Here is a 27,608-nt window from a genome sequence, read left to right as displayed (position 1 = left end):
TTAAAATGAGACCAAAATTTCATAGTAAATCCTGGGGAAGTGGGGGGTGGGAAGCTTAATACATTACCTCAAAAAGTAAAATTCAAATTATGAAAAAGTTTTTCATTTCGCCTTTATCAAAATTTATTATAATGTTGTGCACCTAAAACTAATGCAATGCTATCTGTCAATTATACGTCAATGAAACAGGAGGGAAAAAACTTGTAGTTTCAACCACATGCTAATTGGTTTAAGTAAGTGGGAAAACAGCAGTTGATTTTTGGCCTCTTGGAAAAGTTCATTCTCAAGAAGGTTCCTGTCAGAAGACAGTTGCCATGTTGTAAGAAACTCTAGCCACACCAAGAGGTCAAGTGTAAGAACTCTGGACAATCTCTCCAACTGAGCCCACAGCCATCTATCAACGCTAAGAGTGTGCCATCTTGGATGCCCCACCCTGTACAGCCTTCAGACCCCTGCTGCCTCCACCAACATCTGGCCGCAGCTACAAGAGACCCCAATTGGACAGCACACAGCTAAGCTCAGTCAACCCATAGATCCTTGAGAAGTGACAAATTTTCATTTTCAGTCACAGGAAAAAGGTAATAATTTTTGGAATAATTTTTCTGTGAAAATTGTACCTACCAAAATTGTACCTCACACAGGGGTGGGGGCTCCCCTTAGCCAAGGGCACGTTGAGTTCCCTCAGAGTAAAAAGGGAGCCTACGTGCAAAGAAATGCAGCTAGATCTATAGATGTGATATGGGTAAGATGTGGAAGATTTCTTCTAGTTGCTTCTATACTTGTGAAAAAGAAAGCAAACCATCAGCTGAGAGTAAGGGCAAGAAAGAGACAGTGAGAGACTGAGAAAGAGAAGGTGGGAAATGGCCACCCAGGAACTTGGGTCCCAGGAAAGTGCTCCTGAGTGGCTGACATATGAACAGGATGTAGATGGATAAATGAAGAGGGAAGAGCAATCTATGCAAAGGGAAGAGCATCGCTGGGGTGACAGGGTGACTATTGGTGTCATTCACTGAGAAAGGAATATAAAAAGAATGGTGCGCCTGGCATCGAGTCCAAATGTCCTTTAGGTGGTTGGATACACAGGACTGGAGCCCAGCAGAGTCTGGTCAATCAGAGGGATGAGAGCGTCGTGGACAGGTGAGCCATTATGGATCAAGAAAGCAAGGGAGAGTGTGCAGAATGAGAGAGCAGAGGTCCAGCCTCTGAACCATGGAAAACACGATCATTTAAGGAAGGAGCAGGGAAGGGCAAGGGAAGAGGTGGAAAGCCTCCAAATCGGTAGGCTGGGATTAAAAATGAGGGCTAGAGGGAAAGTGGCCAACTAGAACTCAAGAAAAGAGATATTTTCAAAAAAATTATGAGCAGTGTGTCCGGTGCCACAGAAGGGGTAGGTAGAAAAGAGCCTGTCAGACACGGCAATATGGAGGTCACTCGTATTCCAAGCTGGGCTGGATTCTGTGTGGAGGGATGAACCATAGCTGAGAAAGTCCATACTGCAAGTGTGGAGGAGCCTTTCCAGAAGGTTGTCTGTGAAGAAAGGGAGATGAGACAGAAGCTGAATAGGACTAGAGGGATTGGCTTTTGCTTTTTGACGGTTGGTTTGTGTTAAGATGGGAGTGACCCGAGCTTGGGAGGGAGCATTGATCCCACCACCACAGCAAGTAAGGAGTGCCTGCTCCTCCAGGGGCTGGAGCCACAGCCACGAGCAAAAGGAAGTCCTGCCCTCCAGCAGCGTATCCTCCAGAATGCACAAACCTACAGAGGGACGAGCAACAGGACAATGCGATGAGCTCTGAGGAGAAACGGAGCCAGGTGGGGAGAGATGGGAGGCTGGTGGCCATGGGGGGGTGAGGGGGGTGGGGGGCACCTCCCTGCTGAGGTGACATCTGACCAGAAGCCTGAGGGAAGAGGGGAGGTGAGCAGGAACCTGGCGTGGGGGGAGGACAATCCAAGTAGAATGAACATCAAAGCTCATCAAAGTGAAAACCCATAGGTGGGAGTGCACTTGGCATCTTCACAGGATTCCTAGGAAGCAGGTGTGGCTGGAAGAGGATCCCCACTAACCCCAGGGAGAGTTAGGGGAGCTGGGTCATGTAGAAGCCTAGAGACCACTATCAGGACTTGGCTTTTTACAGAAAATAAAATAAATAAAAATAAAATAAAATAAAATAAAATAAAATAAAATAAAACAAAACAAAATTTAAAAAGTAACATTGGTTGCTAATACAGGAGTAAGACTACTATCTGAGAGAGCAATGGACAGGAAAATGTGGAAGGGGAGAGAAATCTTCAGGCAAGAGAGAAAGAAGGGACAATGTTGACGAGGTTACCCTGGACAGAGGAGAGCCTTGGAGAGTTGTTGCCTAATGGCCTTGATTGGCTTTCAGTAATCTATGAAGCAAGGTGGTGAGGAAAGAGTGGCAGTGGGGAGAAAGGTGTCAGATGGAGAGATGAGGAGGGAGAGGGTGTGGAAGAGCTGCCCAGGGACGATTCATGAAGAGGGACCAAGCTGTTAAGACCTTGACTGTGCAGAAGCCCTCCTCCACAAGTGACCTCCACAATGCCGTGTCCGATGGGCTCTTTTCTACCTACACCTTCTGTGGCACCGGACACACTGCTCACACTTTTCTTGAAAATATCTCTTTTCCTGAGTTCTAGTTGGCCACCTTCCCTCCAGCTCTCGTTTTTAATCCTAGCCTACAGATTTAGAGGCTTCCCACCTCTTCCCTTGCCCTTCCCTGCTCCTTCCTTAAATGGCCAGGGTTCTTTGTGCTGCTCGGCAGCCTGGTTTGGGTCAGGGACAACCAGACGAAGGGCAAATGGGAGAGCAAGGGGGCAAGGGCAAGGGAATCAAGGGGGACAGTGAGAGTGACTGTGTCAGGGACACCAGAGGTCTCATTGCACAGAGACAGGGATGACACAGAGGGTACACGTAGATGTGGCAGACACAGAGGTCAGGGACAGGTGGTCTCAGTGGGTAGAAGTTCAAGGCAGTGGGGGTCAGAAAGTGAATGATGTGAAGGACAGGAGATCACGGTCAGAAGGCAGACCTGTGGGATTTTTGTTTGTGGGAGTAGATTGGTGAGTTGTTGTAAGGCTCAAGTGTAGCCCAGAAAGGAGAATAGCTGAGGTCACCGGGTCACCTCGCCACCTGATGGAGGCCAGTGGGGGACTTGTGGCGATACGAAATTGGACCACCACCCACGGCCAGGCTGGATGTCAGTGAGAATGGGTGTGGAGAGGAGGCCCAGGGACTCTGTTCCAAGAATCTTGAAGAATGTGATGACAGAAGACCAAAGACAATGGCATCAAAGAGAGAGGAGTGGGATGGAAAGCAGGACCATGTGGATCTCCAAGGTCTGCTGCTCCAGCCAGCCCGTACAAGTGACAGCGACTGGCCCTGCTTCTCCCTCGCTGCCGCCTGCCTTTGCTCATGCCACACTCTTTTGGGGATCCCCTCCTCCCCGACCCACTGAAATCCTACCTGCCCTCAAGCAACAAAAGGACACCTCCATGAAACACTCCTTTTTTACTACACAAGGTGGGGTTTCACCTTCCTCTTGATGGCAACACCACTTTGTTTAGAACACTCCCCCAACATTGATCTGTGCCCATCTTGGAGCTGTAGATACACGTGTGCGTCTTCCTCTCTGATTCTAGAACACAGGGGCTTGTTCACATCATGGAGTTTGGCAGAGCAGACCGTCCAGGCATATTTGTTCCCTTCATCAAGGACAGTCATTATATCTGAACATGCTCCTCCCAGGCTCAGGGAATTCTCAGAAACGGCACCCCCTGGCCTACAATGACTCAGGCCAAGTGTCTAAATGCACAAGGGGTACAAATTAGCTAGTCAACTCTCCATATATGCATATTGACTTAAATCTTCTTGCTTGAGTTTTAATCTTATAGTTCACTTTAGGGAATGGGTTTAGGTAAGAGAGAGGAATTCATCCTTACAACACTGACAAACTGAATCCTACCTGTTTGCCAGGCCTTGCTCTTTAAAAGGTCAGAAGAATTTTTATATTTATGGTCACAATTTCCCCACCTTATCTGCAGGAAGGCAATTGATGAAGGCTTCTTATGAGTTCATCATATTTTCCGTGGGCGAAAACTCCTTGTTTCCCACGGGTCTTCAGGTTCCTCTTTGAGACCAAATATCCCTTTGAGATGAGATGAGGCAGATCCCTTTCTATTGCCCCAGAGGCCAGCACAGCACTGGGGGGATGGTGGCAAACAGAGGAGAGAGCTCTGACCTCCGTATTCTGTTCTGTCCCAGGGAAGATGCTCTGTTTTCCATCAAAAACAAGATCATTCTAAATGTCAGTGCTCCACACCCATCTGGGGTCCTGAAAGCAAGCTGCCTGGTTTCTGAATCAGATGTCATCCCCCACAGAAGAGCCGCTTGCCTCCAAAGTCGGCTGGGCGGGAGGGACTCAATCATCTCCCCCAGTGAAGTTGCCCCCATGATCAGCTCACACGCAGTCATTTCTTTCAAAGTCAGAAAATGGAGATGAAGCAGACAGCAACAGAGAACCCTTTCATCACAGCGTCTCTGACCCTTCGGAGACAAACGGTTAAGACAAATCCTAATGGGCTCATTTATGGGAGTGAATAGTTTACTCCCCTAGACCCACACAAAGCATGGCCACTTTCATGGGGCACCTAGAAGGGGCAGAATGAGATGAAACGTAGTAACGTAGTCTATGGGCCACAGTGGGTTTCACGGGTGAAACCCAGGACACACTGTCTAAAGACTCAGACACAAGTCATGGCAAGCAAGCAGAGCACTAAGGTACTGACAAAGCCCTGCAAAGATTTTCTTGGGAAAAATGCCCAGGGCCCCTCCGAGATGTGGCCACTCACATCAGCCCCTGATGTGGTGCCTTCTCCCAAGACTAGAGCAAAGAAGTGCTCAGGAGGAGAGGAAGTCCGAAGCACAGAAACCTGCATCTGGCTGCAGGTGAGAACCTTGTGGCCATAAATAACCCATCACTTCATCATTTCATTTCATGGGGGTGGGATGGGAGGCTCCAAAAGCACAATCACCCTCACAAAGTCATGAATTGAGTTCCATTCATGAAAACTTATATCAAGCAAAGGATTTCCCAACAGACTTTCATTACATCAGGCATTCCCACAGAGGGAAGGAAAAGTCATGTGAAACTCCTCTACTGGTGGCCAAATGTGTTTCTTCACAACCTCAGGTGATGCTCTAACACATGGCTAGTTGGATGTTATAACATCTGCAGATGTTTTCAGTAGAGGTGCCGTGCTGTGAAAGGTTTTCACGCTTCAAGCAGACAGAAGACCTTCATAAATTTACATTTAACATTTGAAAACACACAGCAATATTTGTATATAATAGAGCTGTGTGTGTGTGTCTGCACGCATGCGTGCATGTATGTGTATGTGTTACAAATCAGAAGAGTGTATTTCTTCTTCCACTTCAAGGAGTGAGGAAAAGACTAACATTTATTGAACGTTGACAATGTGTCAAGCGCTATTCACACTGTATCTCCCCATTTTATCCTCACTACAAGCCTGGGGACTATTACTATTAAACATTTTATAAGAGAGGAAATGGGGTTCTGAGAGGTCAAACCACTTGCCTGAGGTCACACAGGCAGCAAATGACAGGGTCAATCTGACTCCAAAGCCCATGTTCTTCCTGCCATATCGCTCCACCTTCTCAAGTTCCAGCAAGTGCTTTCATTAACTTTTCCTGTACTCATCTGTAAACCTTCCTGCTAGAGTAGTTTCTACAGTTCATGGGGAAATGTTGCTGGAAGAGCTGAGGAGGGACAAAATGTTTTTTTATAGGTACAGAAATGATAGAGGTCCGACACATTTTTAGGCTTTTTCAGAAGATACAGTGCAAGAATACAGTCTAGCCTCCTCATTAGTCTCTCATGCACATGGGATGGGGTGTCCTTCTGTGTCTTATTTAGGACATATGGAAGTGGTATTCCAAGCACAAGGTACAAATGATCTGTGTCCCACCATTTTGTCCACTGTTCCCTGCCACGGTGCTCAGACCACAGTCTCAATCGTGGTGGTGTTGCCATTGTCTTCCTGGCGCCTGGGTTGCATTTCATCTTTGAAAGCCCTGGTCAGAACCACTTTTAAGGACTCCTTGAACCGCTTCTTCCTACTACTGCCCACAAAGAAGTAAATAAAAGGGTTGGCGCTGCTGTTGATGGTGGAGAAGAGAAGAGAAATGTCGTGCAAGTTCCCGAAGGCTGACCAATACTCATAATACAGCAGGTAGAGGAGCCTCATGGGCATGGCGAAAATGAGGAATATGATGATGGTGACCATGATGACTATGTACAGCTTTGAGGAATGGGCCGTCCACGTGTTCTTGCGGATCTTAATCACCAGGATGGTGCTGGACACCACCATGAGAGGAGTAAAGACCAGGAAGCTCAGGGTGGCTATAAAGATGATCACCGCCCTGCAGTCACTTCGAGAGTGACCCTGTCTTTCACTGTCAATGCACATGACATATTCCATGGTGGTCACTAAGCATGACAGTGCCCACAGGAGGGCACAGACAAACGCCGACTGGTGCTTGGGGCGATGGCATCGGTACCAGATGGGGTACAGGACAGACAGGCACCTCTCCACGCTAATGGCCGTCAACAGATAGAGGCCCGTGTTGTAGCCAAACAGAAACGTCACCGATAATGTGACAATCGTGTAGTAATAGCCAGAAGAGAGCTCATAATCTAAAGCATAGTCGACCGACAGAATAAAAATACAAAAGAGCAGTGAGATGTCTGCTATAGACAAGTGGGTGATGTAGACGGTGAAGGGGTTTCTTTTCATCCGGAAGCAGAGGAACCAGAGGAGGAGCCCATTTTCAACAAAGCCCAGAGGGGAAATGCTCATAATCACCCAGTGCACGACCGGGATTTCCCGATGCAGGTCCCCGACCGAGGTGTTCCTGGCAATCGAGGTGTTCGTGGACTTCTCATCGACAGACGATGTCATGTTCGACACCTCCATGAGGAGGCCGGGGGGCAGGGGCTCTTCAGGTAATTTTCTGTAAACAAGTAAAACAAAAACACACCATGAAAAGTGATGCATTGGGGTAGCAGGGAGAATCTCAGCTATGGGTCATAAACTTCATGTTGCTAACAAATATGTTTAGACTGTACAACTGTCTCTCTGACAATGGTAAAACTAGACATTTCTGCAGAAAAGAGAACTGACTTAATGACTTGTTGATCCTCCAATAGCCCTTAATCCTGTATTATTGTTTGCTTGTGGCTCAGGGCCAACAGGGATCCAACAAAGCAGAGAGGGGCAGAACTCTTGGGGTCCATTTCCCCTCTGGCCCAACTTTCTGAATGGCATTTTGAAAATCAATCATCTCCCATCACTCTGTCTCCCATCCTGAGGAACCAGATTAATCGCGTTCACATGCAAAGACAAAATATATGTGTGGTCCATGTTGTCATTGTTATTATTTTTTTGATGCAGAAAGTGCCACAAGCAATGCGTAAATGATCGGGAAGAGGTACCCAAATTATGTTCAACAGTGTTCCAATATTTTTGAAAGTGTGAACAATTAGAAGGCATTTTTGTCTTATGCGGTTTCAATACCTGTGGCAAAACCAGACACATATCCAGCCTGGGTGTGTGGTGCAAGCCAACGTGCCCTGAGGGACAGATAGTGAGCCTTTGTGAGGTGTGGTCGTCTCCCCACAAGGCACAGGCCAGACCATGCAGGAAAACACTACTGATGTTCAACAAAGCACTCACTTGAAACCAATAAAAATGCTAAATATTTGAGACTGCAAAGCAAAGATTCTCAGAAACTTTCTATCACACTTTTATGAATTGTGAACTAAATGTATGCACAGGCCCCGCCCTCATCCTGTTACGTAACACACAGATGCCACTTCCTCCCCCTCGACAAAGGACAAGGTAGGCAGCCACAGATACCCTCGCCCTGGTGCCAACTTTAACTTGTCCTTGACCTTCTGTTGTGGTCATCAAATCGTTGTCATTTTGACGGTAGTCGTGAAACACTGTTCCTTCTTTGCTTTTTGAACTTTGACCTTGTAGGCCAGGGTCCCTACAAGTGCAAAATAATTAACCTTAAGGAAGTTGATCAAACCAATATTTTAAATTAATAGAAATCTGCCCTTTTCTCACTAGCTTCCCTGAGGCAGAACAGTACAGGATGTGATATTTTATGAAGTTTGCACATCTCAATGACATGATATTTTGGGACTGAGTCAGCACAACTCCAGCATCAGCACGGCCTCGTGTTTTGAGCACAGTGCAGCTGTGCCTGAAACCCAGATGAGCAGGCAGCCTGCTGAGAAGTACAGTTACCTCCCCAGAGCTGTGATCCAGGAACCCAGGGGCCCTCTGCCTCCACTGTCCCCATCCCCCATCTCCTAACACTTCCCTTAGCTGCTCTGATAAGGGATGAGAAATTATTTTTACTAGGGCAAGCTCTCCTTTCATTGCCTAATTAAACAGAAGATATAGACCCAATACCCCCAGGAGCCCAACACAAGGACCAGAATTCAGAATACCATGGCACGGTTGGCCGGAGATCTGCTATAGAGACCAGCCTTTGCTAGAAGTTTGTAAATAACTTCCCCAAATTCATTCACCAAATTCATTCACCAAATATTTATTCAGTGCCAGCTTCCTGCCGGGCACTGTTCTACATGCTGGGACACAGCAGTGAATGAAACGAAGCACTACCCTCTTGGAGTTTATTTTCCACCAGGAAGGTGGTCAATAGCCAAACAGCAACAACAAATACAAAGATGCCAGGTCCTAATAAGTGCCACACAGAAAAGTAAAGCATGGACCATGCACGAACCGGAATGTGGTTGTGAGGCAGCATGACATGGTTGGATTCTGGATGCAATTTAGTTTGTTGATGGCTGAGATGTGTTAGTAGAGAGAGAAGGAGTTTTAAGCCATTTGATGACTGGACAGGGTGCAGGTGGAATAGGTTAGGAAAGGCATATTAAGTGTGAAATGCCTATGGAATAGCCAAATAGGATGTCTAGTAGCATCAGGAGTTGGGGAGACAGGCAGAGGCTGGGGATAAAAATGCGGGTATTGTATGCAACCAGGTGAGATTTAAAATCATGAGGCTGAGAGTATCTAGGAAATTTAGGTAATTAAAAGGGAGAAAAGGTCCAAAGACCAGTCCTTGGGGCATTTCAAAGTTTACAGGCTGGGGAGATGAGAACGAAGCAAAAGAAACAAGAAGGATCTGGCAGAGAGGGAAGGGACAGCCGAGGGAGAGTGGTGTCCAGGGAGCAAAGGTGGCTCAAGGTGTTTCAACTGTGCTAACTTCTGGTCCAAGTTCAGATTACATGAGAATTGGGAGTGGACCACTAGAGCAGAGTCATTGTTGACCTTGAGGAGAGCAGTTTCGGCAGAGTAGAGAAAACGAAAGCCTGGTTAACCAACATGGCTTCCAGAGAGGAGGGGAGAGAGTGCAGACGGTGAGTATAGACAACCCTCTTGAGGAACCTGAATGTAAATTCAAGCAGAAATGGAGCGGTAACTGGAGAGGGCTGCGGGAGTTCTGGGAGAGTTGATAAGCTAATAAGAATTTTCCAGGAGGAAAGAAACCATTGATGATTCATGGCTTTGGGGTCTAGAGCTTGGTGGAGCTGCGGGCTTTCAATGGTAGCATGATTGATTCATCAGAACAGAAGAAAAGGCAGGGTTTGCAGCTAGGCGGGCAGGCTGACGGCGGGAGTGTTAGAAGTGGAAGAAGTTCTCTATTGAATGTACAGTGTCTCTTTTTTTCAGCAAAGATAGAAGCCGGATCATCAGCTAAGAGTGAGGAGAAGCGGACAGTTTAAGGAGAGAGGGCAGCACACAAAATAATTCAGGGAAAAGGGGAAAGGAATAAGGAAATGCACAAAGAGTGAGATTTCAGGCAAAACTTAGAGCCCACCTAGGCTGGTGCTCATGAATTTAAAACTTCAGCATGACACATGCCTTTCTCCAGCTACAGTTCAGCTGTCCAGGTGGGCGCGTGGTGAAGGACGGAAGTCGGATTTAGCCAGGGCTAGGGTTTTACTAGGCTGGTGCAGTGTGGGAAGGAGAGGCATCAATGGGATTACACCACACGGAAGGGAATGGCTACAATGACGGACTATGGAACCTTAACGGGGTTGGGAGAAAGGTGATGTCATGAGAGAGAGGACAGTGACCAGGACATAGGAGCCATCTGATAGATCCCAGTGCTATCAGAGGATTTTAAAGCCCAAGTACTAAAGGTAGGCAACTGGAAAATAGCCTATGGGGGTGGGAGAAAGGGAGGCTTGAGACCAAGGCAGTGCAGTGTGGGGGCTTTCGCTATTGACAAGTGTAGAGCATGACGGTGGGAAGGAACGGCTGAGGGAGAGTGGGGGACAAGGTCACATGAGATGAGGTCAGGACCTGGAGCCAGGGCTTTGGAAGAAATACCTGCCCGAACATTGAAATGACTAGGAAATAGTGGAATATGGTTAGGGGAAAAAAGAAAAGAAAAGAAAGGAAAAGAAAAGAAAAGAAAAGAAAAGAAAAGAAAAGAAAAGAAAAGAAAAGAAAAGAAAAGAAAAGACAAGACAAGACAAGACTGAGCCAAGGTGCTAAAATCTTCCTGGAATTTGGGAGCACAACCCAGGGGTGTGCAAATGGTCACCACGAGGAGGGTCACAGGTAACATAGTTGAATGGCAGGTGCTTCAGAGCTGGGGATTTTGTTGTTAGGGGTGGTGTTTTAGAGGCAGAGAAGAGGAAACAGAATAGTCCTGAATAGAAAAAGGTAGAGGGTAAGAAGGGTCTAGATTGGCACCATCCAGTAGACCTATAATGTAAGCCACATGTCTAATTTAAATTTTTCTAGTAGCCACATACAAAAAACTAACAAGAAACAGGTGAAATGAATGTGAATAACCATTTTGTCTGACCCAGTGTGTCCAAAATACTATTTCAACATGTAATCAATATAAAAAATATTAATGAATATTTTATGATCTGGTTTTCACAGTGAGTCTTTAAACCCTCATGTGTGTTTTACCCTTACCCATACTGGCCATGTTTCACAGGCTCAACAGCCACGTGTGGCCAGTGGCCACTATACTGGACAGCCCAGGTTGTGAACCATCACAAAACCAAAATACCTTGTACAAGGAAGCCAAATGTGTTCATCTGTTAACAACAAACGTAAACCAAAGACTAGAAAGGTGAAATCAGAACTTTTCTAATTTCTAATTGAATTCTCATCAGCATTCCTAAGAAAATTGATAAGAACATTTTGCTCACTCGGGCTCACATCGTGGAACATGTCACAGACCACAGCATCATTCAGCTTTCTTTCAGCTACTCATTATGTGCAGGATTGCTGTCATATACTGCGCATACAAGCCAGTTAGGAAAGGCATTTCAACACATGAGATCGAATTGCATTTTTCTTCCACAGTCAAACCAAAGTAACCAAATTCACTCTCTGGAGACAGATCACCCTCTCTCCATTTTTCAACATTTAGGTTTTGGTCACTTTACAAAGTGTTAAGGATGAAGAAATAAGACATGGCCCTCGGTACCGTACTGTAGGGGAGACAGGCAGAACGAAACCTAATTTAATACAGGAAAGGGAATGAAGGAGAACTTGACCACATGCCAGGCAGACGTGCAGCAGGAGGCAGCGTCTCGGGCTTTCCAGGAAGGCTTTCCAGGGCTGGGCTTTGAAGGGTCTGTAAGAGTTTGGTAGCTGAGGGAGGGAAGAAAGGCATTTTAAGAAAAAGGAACAGGGGCGCCTGGGTGGCTCAGTCAGTTGAGTGTCCGACTCTGATTTCGGCTCAGGTCATGATCTCACAGTTTGTGAGTTTGAGCCCTGCATCGGGCTCCACGCTGACAGTGTGGAGCCTGCTTGGGATTCTCTTTCTCCTTCTCTCTGGGTGCCCCACCCTCAAAAAAATAAATTAATTAAAAAAAAAAAAAAGAAAGAAAGAAAGAAAAGAAAAAGGAACCGATGGACAGAGCCTGGAGGCAGGAGGGCCTAGGATGTTGGGGTGGGGTTCGAGAAGTCTGGAGGACGATGGGCAGAGAGGCATGACCTTGCAAGGATATGAATGAATGGACAGCCAGGTTATGATGCTTCTCTAAACATCAGGTTTCTTCTACAGGCTCTGCTTATCCAGCTTGATGCTTAAAATTTTCCTGGGATTGCTTATTAAAAATGCAAGTTCCAAGACCCCACTGTTTCAGAAAGTCTGGGGTGGGGCCCTAGAATCTGCAATTTCATAGCCTAGGGGATTCTGATGTGGGTGGGCCATAGGCCATGGTTTGACACCCTCTGCCATTGGCACTAGGGAGTCATGAAAGGTTTCAGCACAGGGCTGGGATATGTCCTGAGCAGTGTTTTAGAAAGGTTACCCTGGTCCTAGTCTAAAGGCTGGATAGAGGGGGAAGATGGATGGGGCAAAGAAGCCAGCAGGGGCTGTTGCGAAGTCCTACAGAGAAATAAGGAGGGGACAGATTCCAGAGACATTTCAGAAAAAAAGCAGTCAGGCCTCAGGGACCATGAAGGGGACAAGAGAAAGAAGGGTCAGTGAACTAAGCGTTCCATCTGATGGGGCTGCGTCTGTGTCTGAGAGCAGGACCGGGGCGTGGGGTGGGGGTGGGGAGGGACAGCGGCCTGAACAGTGTGGGGAACAGAGAGCTCGGGGTGCAGAGCACTACGAACGAAGTGTGGGAAGGGCGTGTCAGGGCAGGTTCCGGGTGTCCGCGTCACCGCGTGCCCTGCTCCCGAGGGCCTGCATTTTTCAATAAGCAGAACTTCATTAAACAAAAGGTAATAGACACACATGGGAGATCTTTAGAACATTATTTATCACTGTGCTTTTGCCTGACTGTGAATTTCAAATGCAGGAACAACCAGAGGCCTGCCCGTCTTCCATTCCCATGACCCTGGCCTGGACCCTCGGGAGGCATCTCCTCGCCTCCTGGCCCCCTTGTTCCCTGCGCCAGCCACCCAGAGCTCCCCTCGCCCACTCTGGAGCCACTTGCTCATAGCCTCCGTGGCCAAACACTGCTCCTTAGAGCAGAGTTAAAATCCTATCTCCTCCACTAACCTGCGAACTCATGGAAAACAGGGTTTTATTGTATTCACGTCTGAATCCCTAGCACTTGCACGCGGGAGGCATCCAATGGAAACTTCCTGAATTATTCCAAGAAATAAACCCCATCGCAGTGGTCCTGAAGAAATCACCCAAGAGAGAAAGCCACAACCTCCAGCCCAGGACATGCCAGTTAATAGAAAGTTCTGCAGTGGTCAAAGGTGTAACGTGTTGAATCGCAAAAATCCCGAGGCAGTTATTTATTGTGATGTGATTAGAAAGCTAATAAAAATCCCATAAAAACAAATTCTCAGTAAAAATTAATGGTAGCTCTCCACATGATTTTGTTAGGGTGGGGTTTATTTTATTTTATTTTTTATTTTTGTTAATGTTTATGTATTTTTGAGAGAGAAAGAGACAGAGACAGAGCACGAGCAGGGGAGGGGCAGAGAGAGAGGAAGACACAGAATTCGAAGTAGGCTGCAAGCTCTGAAGGGTCAGCACAGAGCCCGACGCAGGGCTTGAACCCAGGAACCATGAGATCGTGACCTGAGCTGAAGTTGGACGCTTAACTGACTGAGCCACCCAAGCGTCCTGAGTGGGGTTTATTTTATTTTTTTTTTAATTTTTTTTTCAACGTTTATTTATTTTTGGGACAGAGAGAGACAGAGCATGAACGGGGGAGGGGCAGAGAGAGAGGGAGACACAGAATCGGAAACAGGCTCCAGGCTCTGAGCCATCAGCCCAGAGCCCGACGCGGGGCTCGAACTCACGGACCGCGAGATCGTGACCTGGCTGAAGTCGGATGCTTAACCGACTGTGCCACCCAGGCGCCCCTAGAGTGGGGTTTATTTTAAAGGACACATTGCTGGGGTGCATAGGTGGCTTAGTCAGTTAAACGTCCGAGTTTAGCTCGGGTCATGATCTCACTGCTCGTGGGTTCAAGCCCCGCGTCGGGCTCTGTGGTGACAGCTTGGAGCCTGGAACCCACTTTGGAACCCTCTCTCTCTGCCCCTCCCCTGCTTGTGTGCGCACTCGTTCTCGCTCTCTCTGTCTCTCTCTCTCTGTCTCTCTCTGTCTGTCTCTGTCTCTCTCTCAAAATAAATAAACATGAAAAATATTTTTAAACAATAATAAAGGACACATTGCTATCATCGCACTCCTGGTCTTACCAGACCAAACTGAATTTCAGCCCCTCCAGGGCTGACGGCAGGTGGCAAGACGGGCCTTGGATGCAGCTGGTCCAACCTGCTCTCTGCCTACCCCCGCTTCCCCGGGGTTCCTCGGTAATTTGTACCTCGTCCCTCTCTCTTGCTGGCTGGCTAGGACATCGCAGTAGGGCTGGATGAGGAGCGTGGAAGGGTCGTCGCTGACCGACAGAACGAACGGCCTCGCTCAGAGTAACACACAGGTGAGTTCTCGGAAAGCAGCGAAGACAAAGGATCTGCAGCGCAGGATGCACCCCGAGAGTAACTTGTCTCCGTGTCAACCCAGTGCTAGAGCTGTGCGCTCTGTCCAGACACGCAAATCACTTTTTTGTGTGTACGGCTCGTTTTCAGAGAGAGAGATCGTGTTTGCAGTGGTGCCTGTTACGTGGCAGCGACAGGACGGGGAGGAAGGCGAGCTCATCCCTATAGCCCCCTGTGCCCGGACGCGGTCAGTAACCAGCACCACGTAGGATGGGGGTCAGATGGGACCTCGAGGTGACTGGGTGATGGCACCCGTAAGGGTAAACACCACTGGAGGCATCGAGAAGCACCTTCCTACCCTCTCCTTCTCGCAGAAGATCCCCTACGGAAAAAGCGGTACATTAGAGGGCGTCATTGCCCCCTTTTCACAGGGGAAAAATTAAGGATTAATGAGTAGGCCAAGTTCAGAACCACTGTGTCACACAACTCCACGGGCCCCTACCACTCACCCCTCCCCATGTCTGTGCCCCTGGGACCCTGCAGGGCATCAGGGCTGAAAGCTCCTGGGATCCTGATCCCAGAGCTGGCCAGGCCTGGAGCCCAGGGTCCGATCAAGCTGAGCCGGTCTCCCACTTAAAGAAGTCTGGGGGGGGGGGGGAGCGCCTGGTGGCTCAGTCAGTTAAGCGTCTGACTTCGGCTGAGGTCATGATCTCATGGTTCATGAGTTGGAGCCCCGCATTGGGCTCTGTGCTGACAGTGTGGAGCCTGCTAGGAATTCTCTCTTTCTCTCTCTGCCTCTCTCTCTCTCTCTCTCTCTCTCTCTCTCAAAATAAACTTAAAAAAAGAAGAAGAAGAAGTCTGAAACCCCTGGTCTGACCAAACCCCCTTGTTTTACACAGCCGGAAATGGAAGCCCACCATGGAGACTGTGAGAAGCCATCTAACACCCAGTTGGAGGGAACCCTGTAGCTGGGAGCTCCTGATTCTGACTCTCTACCGCCTCCCCCTCTGCCCTGGGGCTGGACCCTATTTTTAAGACTTTACCTTTTATAGCCCGATCTTGTCTGCCTCCACTCTTCCTACTCAAGGAATTGAAAGCATCAGATTCTCCAATGTGATAGGGGATTGTTTTTCCCCAATGACTTGATTACTTTCCGATTGTGACTTGGCCAGGGTAGGACCTGGTGGCTGTGTGCTCTCTGAGTTCAAATTCCCCTGGGAGCAAAGTAGCCCCACACTCTGGTTGAACTGCCCTGCTGTAGACAAGGGCTTGGCCGCTAATTCATGGTTCATCTCGACACAAAATGGGGGTATTCTTTTTTAAGTTTACTTATTTTGAGACAGAGAGAGAGAGAGAGAGAGAGAGAGAACCAGGGGGCAGGGGCAGAGAAAGAGGGACAGAGGATCTGAAGCGGGTTCTGCGCTGACAGCAGAGGGCCCAATTCAGGGCTTGAACCCATAAGCCCTGAACTCATGACCTGAGCCCAAGTCAGACAAATAACTGATTGAGCCACCCAGACACCCCTCCCCGCAAAATGGGGGTATTTTTAAAAATGTGATTGCCCTTTTCTCTAATTATAAAACAATTTGTTCATTAAATGTATGTGCTCATTGAAGAACATTTGGAAAATTCAGTGGGGGAAAACCACATATAAAACTACTCATCAAAATTAATCTGATTTAACATGTTGGGATATTTTCTTTTAGTCTTGCTTCTGTGCCTCACACACGGTCCTTTTTAAAATTGAAATGATGAGGTGTCTGACTTCAGCTCAGCGCATGATCTCACGGTTTGTGGGTTCGAGCCCTGCGTGGGGCTCTGTGCTGACAGCTCAGAGCCCGGAGCCTGCTTTGGATTCACTGTCTCCTCTCTCTCGGTCCCTCCCCTGCTTGTGCTCTTTCTCTCTCTCTCAAAAATAAAGAAACTTTAAAAAATAAAAATAAAAATGAAATGGCATTTTTTATCTGTTTTGGTATCCTGCCTTTTTTTTTTCACTCAATACCATATTGTCACCATGAACCCTAAAAAAATGACTGACTAGTCACTATTTGGATGAACCATCATTTATTTGTAAGAATCCTCTAATCCTGGATATACTAGTTGCTTCTTACTTTTCATCATTATTTCTAAAAACAAAGCTCTCTAATGAACTCCCTCAGATGCAAATTTTGCACATATCTTTAATTATTTCCCTAGGACATATTTCTAAAAGCAGAATTGCTGGATGAAAGGGTATAAATATTTTTGAAGACTTTAAAAGCATATTAACAAACTGTCTTTCCAAAAACACCTGAACCAATTACGTGGACGTGAAAAGTATAAAACGCTTTCTTTTTTTCACTGCGTATCTATATACACAAACTTGCTCTCCCCCATCCAACAACATCTCCATTTTTTTTTTTGATTTGTAAATTTGGTAGGTGATAAAAAAGTAGCTCGTTTTCATTTGCATTTATTTGATTGCTAATGAGTTTGGATATTCTCTCATGGTTAACATTCCCTATGTCTTCTTTGGCGAAGTATTTTTTCGTGGTTACACGTCTCTTATTGAGTTGTGAGAATTCTTCATAAAGATAACACTTCATCATATTTGTTGTGACAGGTTCTTTTCCCCCAGAAACTGGGGTAGTTTATGAAAGATGGAAGGGACGCAGCTTGGAGCCTTATAACACCACTTCCTTGCCGTTACAAGTCTGCTCATACTCTGTTGGCGGCGGGGGGTTGGAGCTTGAAGGCACCAGGGAGATCCTGCCCACTGTCCTTTATTTTACAGGTGACAAAGCTCCTTCGCAAGCATCCTGAGAACCAGAACCAGAGCCTAGATTGCCCAGGCCCACCGGGCACGATTTCTAGTCCCCACACCTGTTCTTTGTTAACAGTTCACGTATGTGTGAAGTTCACTCACCCGTACATGCACCCAGTAAAACTTTTGGGACCTTTTTAAAAAATATTTATTTACTTTTGAGGGAGAGAGAGAGACAGCATAAGAGAGAGCAGGGGAGGGGCAGAAAAAGAGAGGGAGAGAGAGAATCCCAAGCAGGGTCTGTACTGTCGGCACAGAGCCCGATGCGGGGCTCGAACTCATGAGCTATTAGATCACGACCTGAGCCCAAATCAAGATGCTTAACCCACTGAGCCACCTAGGCACCTTTGGGACATTTAATAACAGCTTCAATGACACCAGAAGCCATCACCACCATCAACTTGATTGTCAGTGATGGTTTTTATTAACAGACTCAGAGGATTAACTTTTATTAAAGGTTATTTGGCGGGGGGGGACGCCTGGGTGGCTCAGTCGGTTAAGCGTCCGACTTCGGCTCAGGTCATGATCTCACGGTTCGTGGGTTCGAGCCCCGTGTCAGGCTCTGTGCTGACAGCTCAGAGCCTGGAGCCTGCTTCAGATTCTATGTCTCCCTTGCCCTCTGCCCGCCCCCCCCACTCACTCTCTGTCCCCCTCTGTCTCAAAAATAAATAAACATTAAAAAAAATTAAAAACAGGGGTGCCTGGGTGGCGCAGTCGGTTAAGCGTCCGACTTCAGCCAGGTCATGATCTTGCGGTCCGTGAGTTCGAGCCCCGCGTCAGGCTCTGGGCTGATGGCTCGGAGACTGGAGCCTGTTTCTGATTCTGTGTCTCCCTCTCTCTCTGCCCCTCCGCCGTTCATGCTCTGTCTCTCTCTGTTCCAAAAATAAATAAACGTTGAAAAAATAAAAAAATAAAAAAAAAATTAAAAAAAAAATTAAAAACAAAAAAAGTTATTTAGGGGCACCTGGGTGGCTCAGTCGGTGAAGCATCAGACCTCAGCTTCTCTCTCTCTCTGTCCCTCTCTCTCTGCCCTGCCTCCATTTGTGTGTGCTCTCTCCCTGCCTCTCAAAACAAACAAGTAAACAGTTTTTAAAAGGTTATTTAATAAAAGAACGGATTATTTCTTGTTATTGAAGGCTAATAATTGTTACCAAAAGATGAATATTATTTATTAGAGGACAGATTTTTTTATTTACCAAAAATCATAAGTGCTTATTTGTGCCATCTACCCAGGGCCAAACTCAGAGCCATAACAACGCAACAGGGATGCACTGTTTTCAGTTTCCTCTGATTCCAGATTTTTCTGTGAAATGGAGTGACCCCGAGTCGTCACCACTATCAGCAAACACTTCTGTTGATGAGGGGCACCACCCTTCACCCTTGTAGGTATTGATACTTGAAGTCAGAAGGGAACGTTCAGGTTATGTCCTTTCATGAGGACAAATAATAAGAATCAGCTGCAGCCGCTCGCCACGTTGTGCTTTGAGACAAGTCCTCCCCAAGGGAGTCAGATGTGATCGCGCTCACCCTGCCCGCGGCACACACACAGTGTGCTGAGGGCTCTTACCCCATGTCTCTCGCTGTGGTTCCCAAGATGACACCATTGCCTAAACAGACATACTTTCTTCCCTCCGGCTCCCCTCCTGCCTGCCTGCAGCCTCTTCTCTGTGTCCTTTCCTGGATCCCTCCTTACCTGGCCCTTCGGGCTGCTGGGCTCACTTGCTGAGCCTCTCCCGTCATGCCCTATAGACTCTCCCTGGGTGGGCTTGTCCAACCCCCTCATTCAGTATGACCACATGGTAGTGGCACCAAACCTCTGGCTCTGACTCGGACAGCTCCCTGGGACATCGGACCCTGCCGCCCACAGCTCGAATGGCTCCCCAAGACATCGGACCCTGTCACCCACAGCTCAGATGGCTCCCCGGATATCAGACTCTGTTGCCCACAGTTCAGACAGCTCCCCAGGACATCGGACCCTGTCGCCCACAACTTGGATGGCTCCCCGGATATCGGACTCTGTTGCCCACAGCTCAGACAGCTCCCCAGGACATCGGGCCCTGCCGCCCACAGCTCGGACAGCTCCCCAGGACATCAGACCCTGTCGCCCACAGCTTGGATGGCTCCCCGGATATCAGACTCTGTTGCCCACAGCTCAGACAGCTCCCCAGGACATAGACCCTGTCACCCACAGCTCAGACGGCTCCCCGGGACATCATCTTGTCACCCACAGCTCGGATGGCGCCCCAGGACATTGGACCCCGTCGCCCACAGCTCGGATGGCTCCCCAAGACATCGGACCCTGTCGCCCACAGCTCTGTATGTCTGCAGCCAGGCCTCTCATGGAGGCACACCCACCCCAGCCCCCCTGAAGCAGCGATCAGACCCTGCTGTGGTATTCCTAGTCCTTTAAGCCAAAACACTGGATGGTTTACCCCGCGCTGCTCATCTTGTATGTTCCCTGCACCGGTCCCTTTTACATGTTATACGTACTATACTCTGTGTTCTTATAATTAAGTAATCTGGGGAAAAGAAAATGGTATTAAGAAAATCATAAGCAAGAGGGGCGCCTGGGTGGCTTGGTCAGTTAAGCGTCCCACTCTTGATCTCGGCTCACGTCGGGGTCTCGCGGTTTGTGAGATGGAGAACTGAGTCGGGCTCTGCGCTGGCAGTGTGGAGCCCGCTTGGGATTCTCTCTCTCCCTCTCTTTCTGCCCCTCCCCTACTCGTGTTCATGCTCTCTCTCAAAATAAATAAACTTTAAAAAAAAGGAAGAGAAAACACAGTTACAGTACTGTACGGTGTTTATCGACAAAATCTGCGTGTACGTGAACTCCTGCAGTTCAAACCCATGTTGTTCAAAGGTCCGCATATATACGTATCCAAAGGATGCACATCAGCATCTCCGATTTCAATCCGATGCCACTGACTTAGTTTCGTCTTCTTCCTCGCCATATTTCTAACTCCCTTCTCTGACGGTGAGAAACTTGGCCCCCGTTATGCCCCATGTATTTATTTATTTGATCCACCCACCTGTAGGTAAATCACCTCTGTGTCTGCCACTGCCCAGCCCCCATCCCCACACGGCCGCTCTCCCCACTTTGTCGGCTCTTTCACCTCCCGTCAGGCCACCGCTGCCGCTGCCCTCTGCCCTGGACACACCCCTCCCCCAGCAGAAGCCCTGACCCTGGTGCCAGTCCCCGCCACCCCCATGCAGAGGGGTGCACCTCCTTGCACCCCCCCCATGTCGCCACCCCCCTCACCCTGGCTGGGCTGTCCCGCTAAGCTCATAGCTCTCCCTCTCAGGCCCCAACGCCTCGCACAAGCCACAGCGAGCCAGGCTGATCACAGTAGAGGGCACCACCTCCCCCTTGCAAAAATCAAAAGAACTACAGGCAATTTGGCGTCTGAGTGCAAAAGAGATGTTTGAAAAGAGAAGTTTGATGGTGTTCAGGTTACCCTGCAGAGACGACTGTCTATTCCCCCTCTGCTGAGGCTGCACTGCCTCAGAGCCCCATTTTCCAAGTGACCGCTAGATTCAGGTCCTACAGAAAGCAGTCTGGCCCCTCTGAGCTTCGGTCGCTTCGCATAATTGGCATTTTCATGTATCTCTGGAAGGCTAGGGTGTAAGGAAACCTAGATATTGAAAAGCACTTTGCCGATAATGAGTCTCGTGGAAATGCCAAATTGAGATAGAGAATCCACAAGCAGCGAAAACAAGCATGGTGGTTTCCATAGCCGTTTAAGGATGTGGGCTTTGCAGAGCCCGTGTCCCGGTGGGTCTCCTGGAAATTGCTACCGGTGTTTCCCTCCCAACGAAAGTGAGAGGAAGAGATGGGCAGTGGGGTGATAGACGAGCAAGGAGAATCAAAGAAGGCAGAGAGTTGTGGACTTTCTTCAGCTTCATTGGGGCATAAGGCAAAGAGTTTTAAATGCTATACAATTTGCTCGCCAAAGTTTTCTCTAGAGTCCTAAGAAGCAAACATGCCCTTCCACGTTCCCATTCAATGGCCACAGTCCTCCTGTGGTCCTGCATTCCCAGCCTGCCCCATCGCTCTTCGAGGAAGGAAGAAAGGGAGGGAGGGAAGGGGGAAGGAGGGAGGGAGGGAGGAAGGAAGGAAGGAAAAAAAGGACAGAGGAAGGAAGGGAGGGAGGGAGGGAGGAAAGGGAGGGAGGGATTAAGGGAGGAAGGGAGGGAGGAAGGAAAAGGAAAAAGAGAAAAACCAACAAAACCAGGGCTCCACAGGAGGTCATCTGAAACCTTTTTTTGTTCCTCCGCAACCAAAAAGAGAGGCCTGACCCTAGGCTGGCCCTCCCGGGTACGCAGCTCCGGAGGAAAGGGCAAATTCTTCCTTCTGTGTGTGTGCAGTGAACTGGACAAACAGAAACCTATTTGTGAGATGGAATTTCCATGGCAGGTACGGGATCTGATGGGAATGTGCAGGGCAGGGACATCTGTCCTGGTATTAAACGCCTCGTTTCCAGCTTCCTACCACCTGAGCCATCTGCACAGAGAAGCAAAAACTTTTTGCTCCCTTCCCATTATACGTACAGCAGGAGCCCCTTACAACACCGGTCTCAGGGGAGGGGGTGTGGGGCGGGGCAGGGGGAGGGGGTTGGGGGGTCTCGTCCCCTAGAAGACTTTTGGCAGGTCTGCAGTATTGATCTCCAGTGGTTGAGACCAAGGATGCCTCTCAACACCCCACAACGCCCAGAACGGCTCCCGCAACAAAGAATGATCTGGTCCAGATGTCGTGGTGCCAGGTTGAGAAAGCTCTGGAGGCAGGCTCGTTAACCACCTTCTCGCTGCTGCTTACGAAGCAACTGAACAACATCCTATACATAGTTTCCCCAAATGCCCCCCACCCCTGCCTGGGAAATAGTGCCAAGATACATAGAAGATGAGACGGAACAGGAGATGGCTTTCAGGGCCGCCTTGCCACCCCTGGATGGCACGTGTGAGTTTCACAAGGAGCAGAAGCAGGTACTAATTCTGGTGACCGCTAAGGAAAGGCAAAAAAAAGAAAAAAAAAAAAAAAAATCCAGCTTTGCCTCTGGCCATGTCCAACTGCTTCCAGCCCGGTGACTTCCCCAGAGGAATCAAATATAGTAACAGCCCTTTCAGACCCCGACCCTTCTAGCATTCAGAGCAACACACGAAACGACCTCGAACCCTTCCAAGCCCGCACCGGATTCGCGAATCGACCCCGAGAGCCTCGCCCCCACCACGAGTCCGAAAGAAAACGCCAACACGGAAGTTTCAACCCAGGAGTTGCAAACCAATGTCTGTGGACAGTTCGCCCAGCGAAGAAGCAAGTTTTCGAAAACAAAGGCAGGAAGGGGGATACAGAGGTGTCTGTCACCACCCACCGAATATCCAACCCCCTGTAAAAACGACCAGCACGCAAAGAGTCCCCGGGGAGGTCGCTTTTCAAAGAGGGAACATCTTAACTCTGGTCGCCGAGGGCAGCTGAGCAGTTAAAACCCGGGGTGCAGACTCACTAGTTCCATTTGCTCAGGGAGGGTCAGAGGTGGCAGCGGGGACGCTGTCCGTTCGCATCCTGGGGCCCTGGGGTCCAGCCTGCGGGGTCTCCGGTCCCCACAGCTCCAAGGATGGCTTCAGCCTCCCTTCTCTGGAGAAATCAGAGCCGCTCTCCCACTGCTGAAAATATTTGAGATGTGCCAAGCAGATGGTCCCACGCTTATCAGCAGAAGCCGCACTTCAAATGGCATCGTTCAGTGAAGCACTCGAGTGAAAATCTTCACGCTGCTCCAGAGTGGGAACGAGCTGGTGGTGATGTGGGGTGGCTGACCCCCTGGGACCGTGAGGGCCAGCCAGGGCCGAGGGGAAAGGGGACCCGGAGAAACGTCCCGTGGAAGGGCACAATCACGCATGTCGCCGGAACACAGGACCACTTAAGTCCCTGACGGCCGGTCTCTGCAAAGCCCTTTGAGACTCCATTCGCTCGCCTGGGAAATGGAGCCAATTGTATTACCACAAAGAGTTGCAATGAGTAAGTAAGATGTGGATATAGACCTGCACGGTGGGAGACACCCCGTTCAATAAGTAAACATCCGCTCCCTGCCTGCAGCGCATTTCCAGGGTCATAAGCCCGTGCCAGGGTGTGAGCACGACGCAGTGGAGACAGGGAGCCCAGGAGCCCAGCCGTGGAGTCCCTGGAGGAACATGGGAGCCCAGACAGCTTCTCCGCCCGGTTCGGAGACTAACCCGTTATGTGCGTTCTCACCCCTGCGATCAAGTTCCGTTCCCCCTGACCCCTGTTCCCTTCCCAACGGCCCCGGTGTAAAGGCCCAGAGGCCAAGCGGGAAAATTCTGGATAGTTTGACTCGCCAAGCCCTCCCGCGAAGACCCACCCTCCACTCGTGGCAGTGTCTCTTCCTTGTCAAAAGCATCCCTCCGTGGTTACTGTGTCAGAGTAGTAATGGACCCGCGGGACCCATGAGATCAAAACAGGGCGAGAAGGCGATTTCAGATCCTGCGGGGAAGCAGACTCAGGAGCCCAGATACGAAGCTTTCCTCCAACTGCTTTCAGAAGCAGCAGGACCCGAGTGAGCCGCACGGCTGGGGCTGGCGGGGGACGGCCGGATCTGCCGTCTGGCCTCCCGGCGGGAAGAAGAAAGGAGACCGGGAGCCTTCCCTCGGGACCTCAAGCCCCAGGCAAAATAAGGTGAGGTTCAGGGCACCCGTCGGGCGGCAGAGCAAGACCTCAGGTGAGCTGGGTGCCGGGGGAGGCGGACGTGCACTCGCGTTACCTGGTTCCGATGTCCCAAAGGAGGAGAGGGTCGGGGTCCTGGAGGACTTTACATTTCCCAGAGGCTAATCAGAAACCGGGGTTTCCTAACGCGAACTGCGAGGCAGAGAAGAAGGAGCAGTGGGTGGGAAGGGGCCGGGCACACGCCAGCAAAGACAGGTAGGAGAGCAATACCGGGCCGCTGCGAGGGCTGCAAAGTCACGGTCAGGGAGGAAAGAGACAGCCGAAGGACAGGAGGGATGAAGGAGAGCGGGGCAGGGGTGGAGGGGGGGGCAGAGTGATCCACTCTGCTCCTCTGTCCCACATTCGCTGCTTCTCAGCAGCTCAGGGACTGTCTAGATTTTATGCACGTTTCACCCTGTCCCTTTGGGGGCTGTGAAAACCCTGAGCTGAGTGACCAACTGGAAGGAGACTCCAACGTCATTATTATTTAAGTCAACAGAACAGAGGGCCTCACCGGTTTGCTTTTCCCAGCTCCTAGCAGGACACAGGAGTCTACCCATCCTGACAGAGAACAAGTCGCCCAATTTGTAAATTGGTGAGAGTCACCAGGCGAATGAGGAACAAGCCACCGGGACGGTGGAGAGGCCAGGTGGTGCCCAGGTGAGGGCAGAGGGTCCAGAGAAGCGGCCGGCGAGGCAGGGGGAGCCCGGCGGAGATGGGGCTCTCTTCCCCCCACCCCCCCAGACCAAGTGGGCGGGAGGAGGCACGGATTGTTTTGTGACTAATCGGCACCACTAACAAAAGCAGAAACTACCACAGGTGGAGGCTGGGTTTCATTTGGGGTAGATAATGATTTCTACTTAGAGAAAATACGGCAACTCTCTGTAAAAATAAAACTGCTTGCATTTAAGCCACAAATAGGTTGGCTATTTCTGTGCCTGGCTTGTCTTTGTGAGTAATCATCCTCCTCTTGAGAGGTAGGGAGAGTTTGGAGGAGGGAGGTGTAGAGAGAACGGGTAACAGAGCCAGAGGAGCCTGGGGAAATGAAGTCTGAGGTCCCCAATGTCCAGCGTGGAAGGAAGTTCTAGCTTTCGCCTCCATAAGGTGAAACCACGTCCCTCTTTCTCCCAAGAAACAACAGGGAAACGTGCTGGAGGAGGCCTGGGGATGAGAATTATAGGAGCAAGGATGGTGGAATTTAGCAACCCAGAAGGCCATAGAGTGGGCCCATAAGAGGGAAAGCCCATAAGTGGTATAACCCATGAGCGGTAGAATCCATAAATAGACCCAAAGTGCATTTGCTCGAGCTCCAAAACCTCTCAATGCCGCGAAGACCCTACCCAGTGCCAAACCCAGGGATACCCGGTGAATTCCACTCACATCCAAGAATGTGTTCCTCTTCTGGAAGGGACTCTGCCTCGCCCTGGATGTTGAGCTCATGATGATGGGGAGATAGCCACCAAGTGCTTCCCCAAAGCCCAGCGCTCCCCTTGGTGTTAGCAAGATGCAAGAGGGAGTCCGGGTAGCTCAGTCAGTAAGCATGTGACTCCAGGTCAGATCTTACAGTTCGTGAGTTCGAGTCCCGTGTCAGGTGAGCTAGGGCCCTGGATGAGCCCCGCTTCTCTCTCTCTCTCTATTTCTCTGCCCCTGGCTCACTTGTGCCTTCTCAAAAGAAAGAAAGAAAGAAAGAAAGAAAGAAAGAAAGAAAGAAAGAATAAGAGGTAGGAAACAAGAGAGCAGGTTCTCTCACACTGAGAGTAGTGGAGGGTGGGGCTGGTCAGAGGACTCATTTTCACAGGGAGACGACAGACCTCAGAGTCTGGGCTGGAAACAGATCTCAGAGTGGCAGACAACTAATTTTGTACAAAGTGTCTGGGTTCACCATTTGGGAGAAGAGCAACTTCAGAGATGCTAGAGATTGGGACTTGCAAACTTGACTGGAGTGATTCTTTGCGCCATCTGATGGACAGGGTCTCAGAACAGGGCTGGTCCCGCCCTCTGCCCTCCAGTCCTGCAAAGGAGACTTCAGATCTCACTGGCCAGATAAAAACCCAAGATAAAACCCTGAGAACAGAACTCTCCCAGGCTGATCTGAGTCCCATCAGCCTTGGGGAATCTTCTCCAGGCTTCCCCTAGCCCGCCCTGTCTGGGACTGGTTGGGTCTCTCCCAAGTAATGATCTTTACTTTCAGCACACATATCCTAAACATCGAATCTTAAAGAGAAATGGCATGTTTCTCCCCCCATGTCATTTGTTTTCCTTCAGGTAGACAGGCCCACGCGGTGGGGCAGAAACCACAGCAGGTGTGACAACAGGGGGAAGTAAACCCACGAGGAAGTGACAGAAGCCGCCCTCCTGGGTGAACCCTGGGAGGATTAGGCCCAGCTGCGGGAAGCTAGGTCCCCAGGCCTGAGTCCTCTCAGACCTCCCACTGTATTTGGAACGTGCCAGAAAGGAGACTCCCCCCCACCCACCCTCTGCACGAGCTCCTTTGCAGAATGACGAGGAGATGTGAAGGACACAGGATGAGGCTGCCGAGGGGCCTCGGGGACACTCATGTGTGACGCTCGTCCGTGTAGACACAAGCATCAGGCAGGTTCCCTAATTGGCACACATGGAATATCTCCTCGTCCTCCGAACCAGCACCTAATTGGCTGCGTAGACGCTTTGCCCTCTAGATTCCTTACCTAGATTGCAATCATGTGCTCTCCCTTGTCCAAACATCATAAAAAAAAATCCAGTTGTGAGAAAGAACATTTTTGGAGCATTGCCTTGGGACATGGAGTCTATCCACTCCTCTAGATGTTCTAAATATTACCCTGGGTTTAGCCCTGCATACTTGGCCAGCATTGTTTTGGCCCTTCGTAAAACTGTAATTTCTAAATTATCCTTTGGAGATACTCATCAGCTAGCATTTAGAATCTCTACCAAAGAAAAAAAAGAGAGAGAGAGACATAAAAAGATCAAAACTGTGTTCATGTAGGAATTGGGTAGCGCCCTTCCCATCAGACCCAGGGTCTCCTTCTGGAGATTTCTGCTACAGGGGTGGCTGAGTTTCTCCTAAGCAGTAGCCAGCTTGTTTAGGTCAATAAAATACCATCAAGTGTAGAATTGGGTTTTTTTTTCTTCTTTTCCTGCCAGAAAGCCTGAAGATACATATCTGACCTGCCTTTGCAAGTGGACTATAGGGCTACTTAAAAGAAAAAGGTTTGAAATCACTCATTTAGTCAAAGGTCCATCTGGGCACCATTAAACTTATGTTCATGATCCTTTTTCTGCCTCTGACTGTGGATTTTGACAAGGTTTTTTCAAACCGACTCCATCCTGAAGGAGAATTAAACCAGTCAGTCACTTCCAAGGGACAGTTACTTGGGTATTGGGACTCCCACAAGCAGCTAGCTTAAATAGCAATGACCAGAGGGGCGCCTGGGTGGCTCAGTCAGTTAGGCATCTGACTTCGGCTCAGGTCATGATCTCACAGTTTGTGAGTTTGAGCCCCACGTGCTGACAGCCCAGAGCCTGGAGCCTGTTTTGGATTCTGTGTCTCCCTCGCTCTCTGCCCCTCCTCCGCTCCCTCTCCGT

The 27,608-nt window shown here is 49.3% G+C and overlaps 1 protein-coding gene across 1 annotated transcript; it reads right to left on the bottom strand.

Moving 5' to 3' along the window:
• Positions 1-944: 944 nt before the first annotated feature.
• MAS1 (MAS1 proto-oncogene, G protein-coupled receptor) lies at positions 945-23,131 on the bottom strand. The gene is made up of 2 exons (XM_086708266.1): positions 22,813-23,131; positions 945-7,051 (listed from the first exon to the last, which is right to left on the bottom strand). Exon 2 carries the CDS (start codon positions 7,012-7,014, stop codon positions 6,037-6,039), a length of 978 nt encoding a protein of 325 aa, XP_086564392.1. The 5' UTR covers positions 7,015-7,051; positions 22,813-23,131; the 3' UTR covers positions 945-6,036.
• Between the last annotated feature and the right edge of the window lie 4,477 nt (positions 23,132-27,608).

Source organism: Puma concolor, chromosome B2 (assembly GCF_028749965.1).
Source record: "Puma concolor isolate L17-30 chromosome B2, mPumCon1.1.hap2, whole genome shotgun sequence".
Taxonomy (NCBI): Eukaryota; Metazoa; Chordata; class Mammalia; order Carnivora; family Felidae; genus Puma; species Puma concolor.
This window is presented reverse-complemented; position numbering and strand designations above follow the sequence as displayed.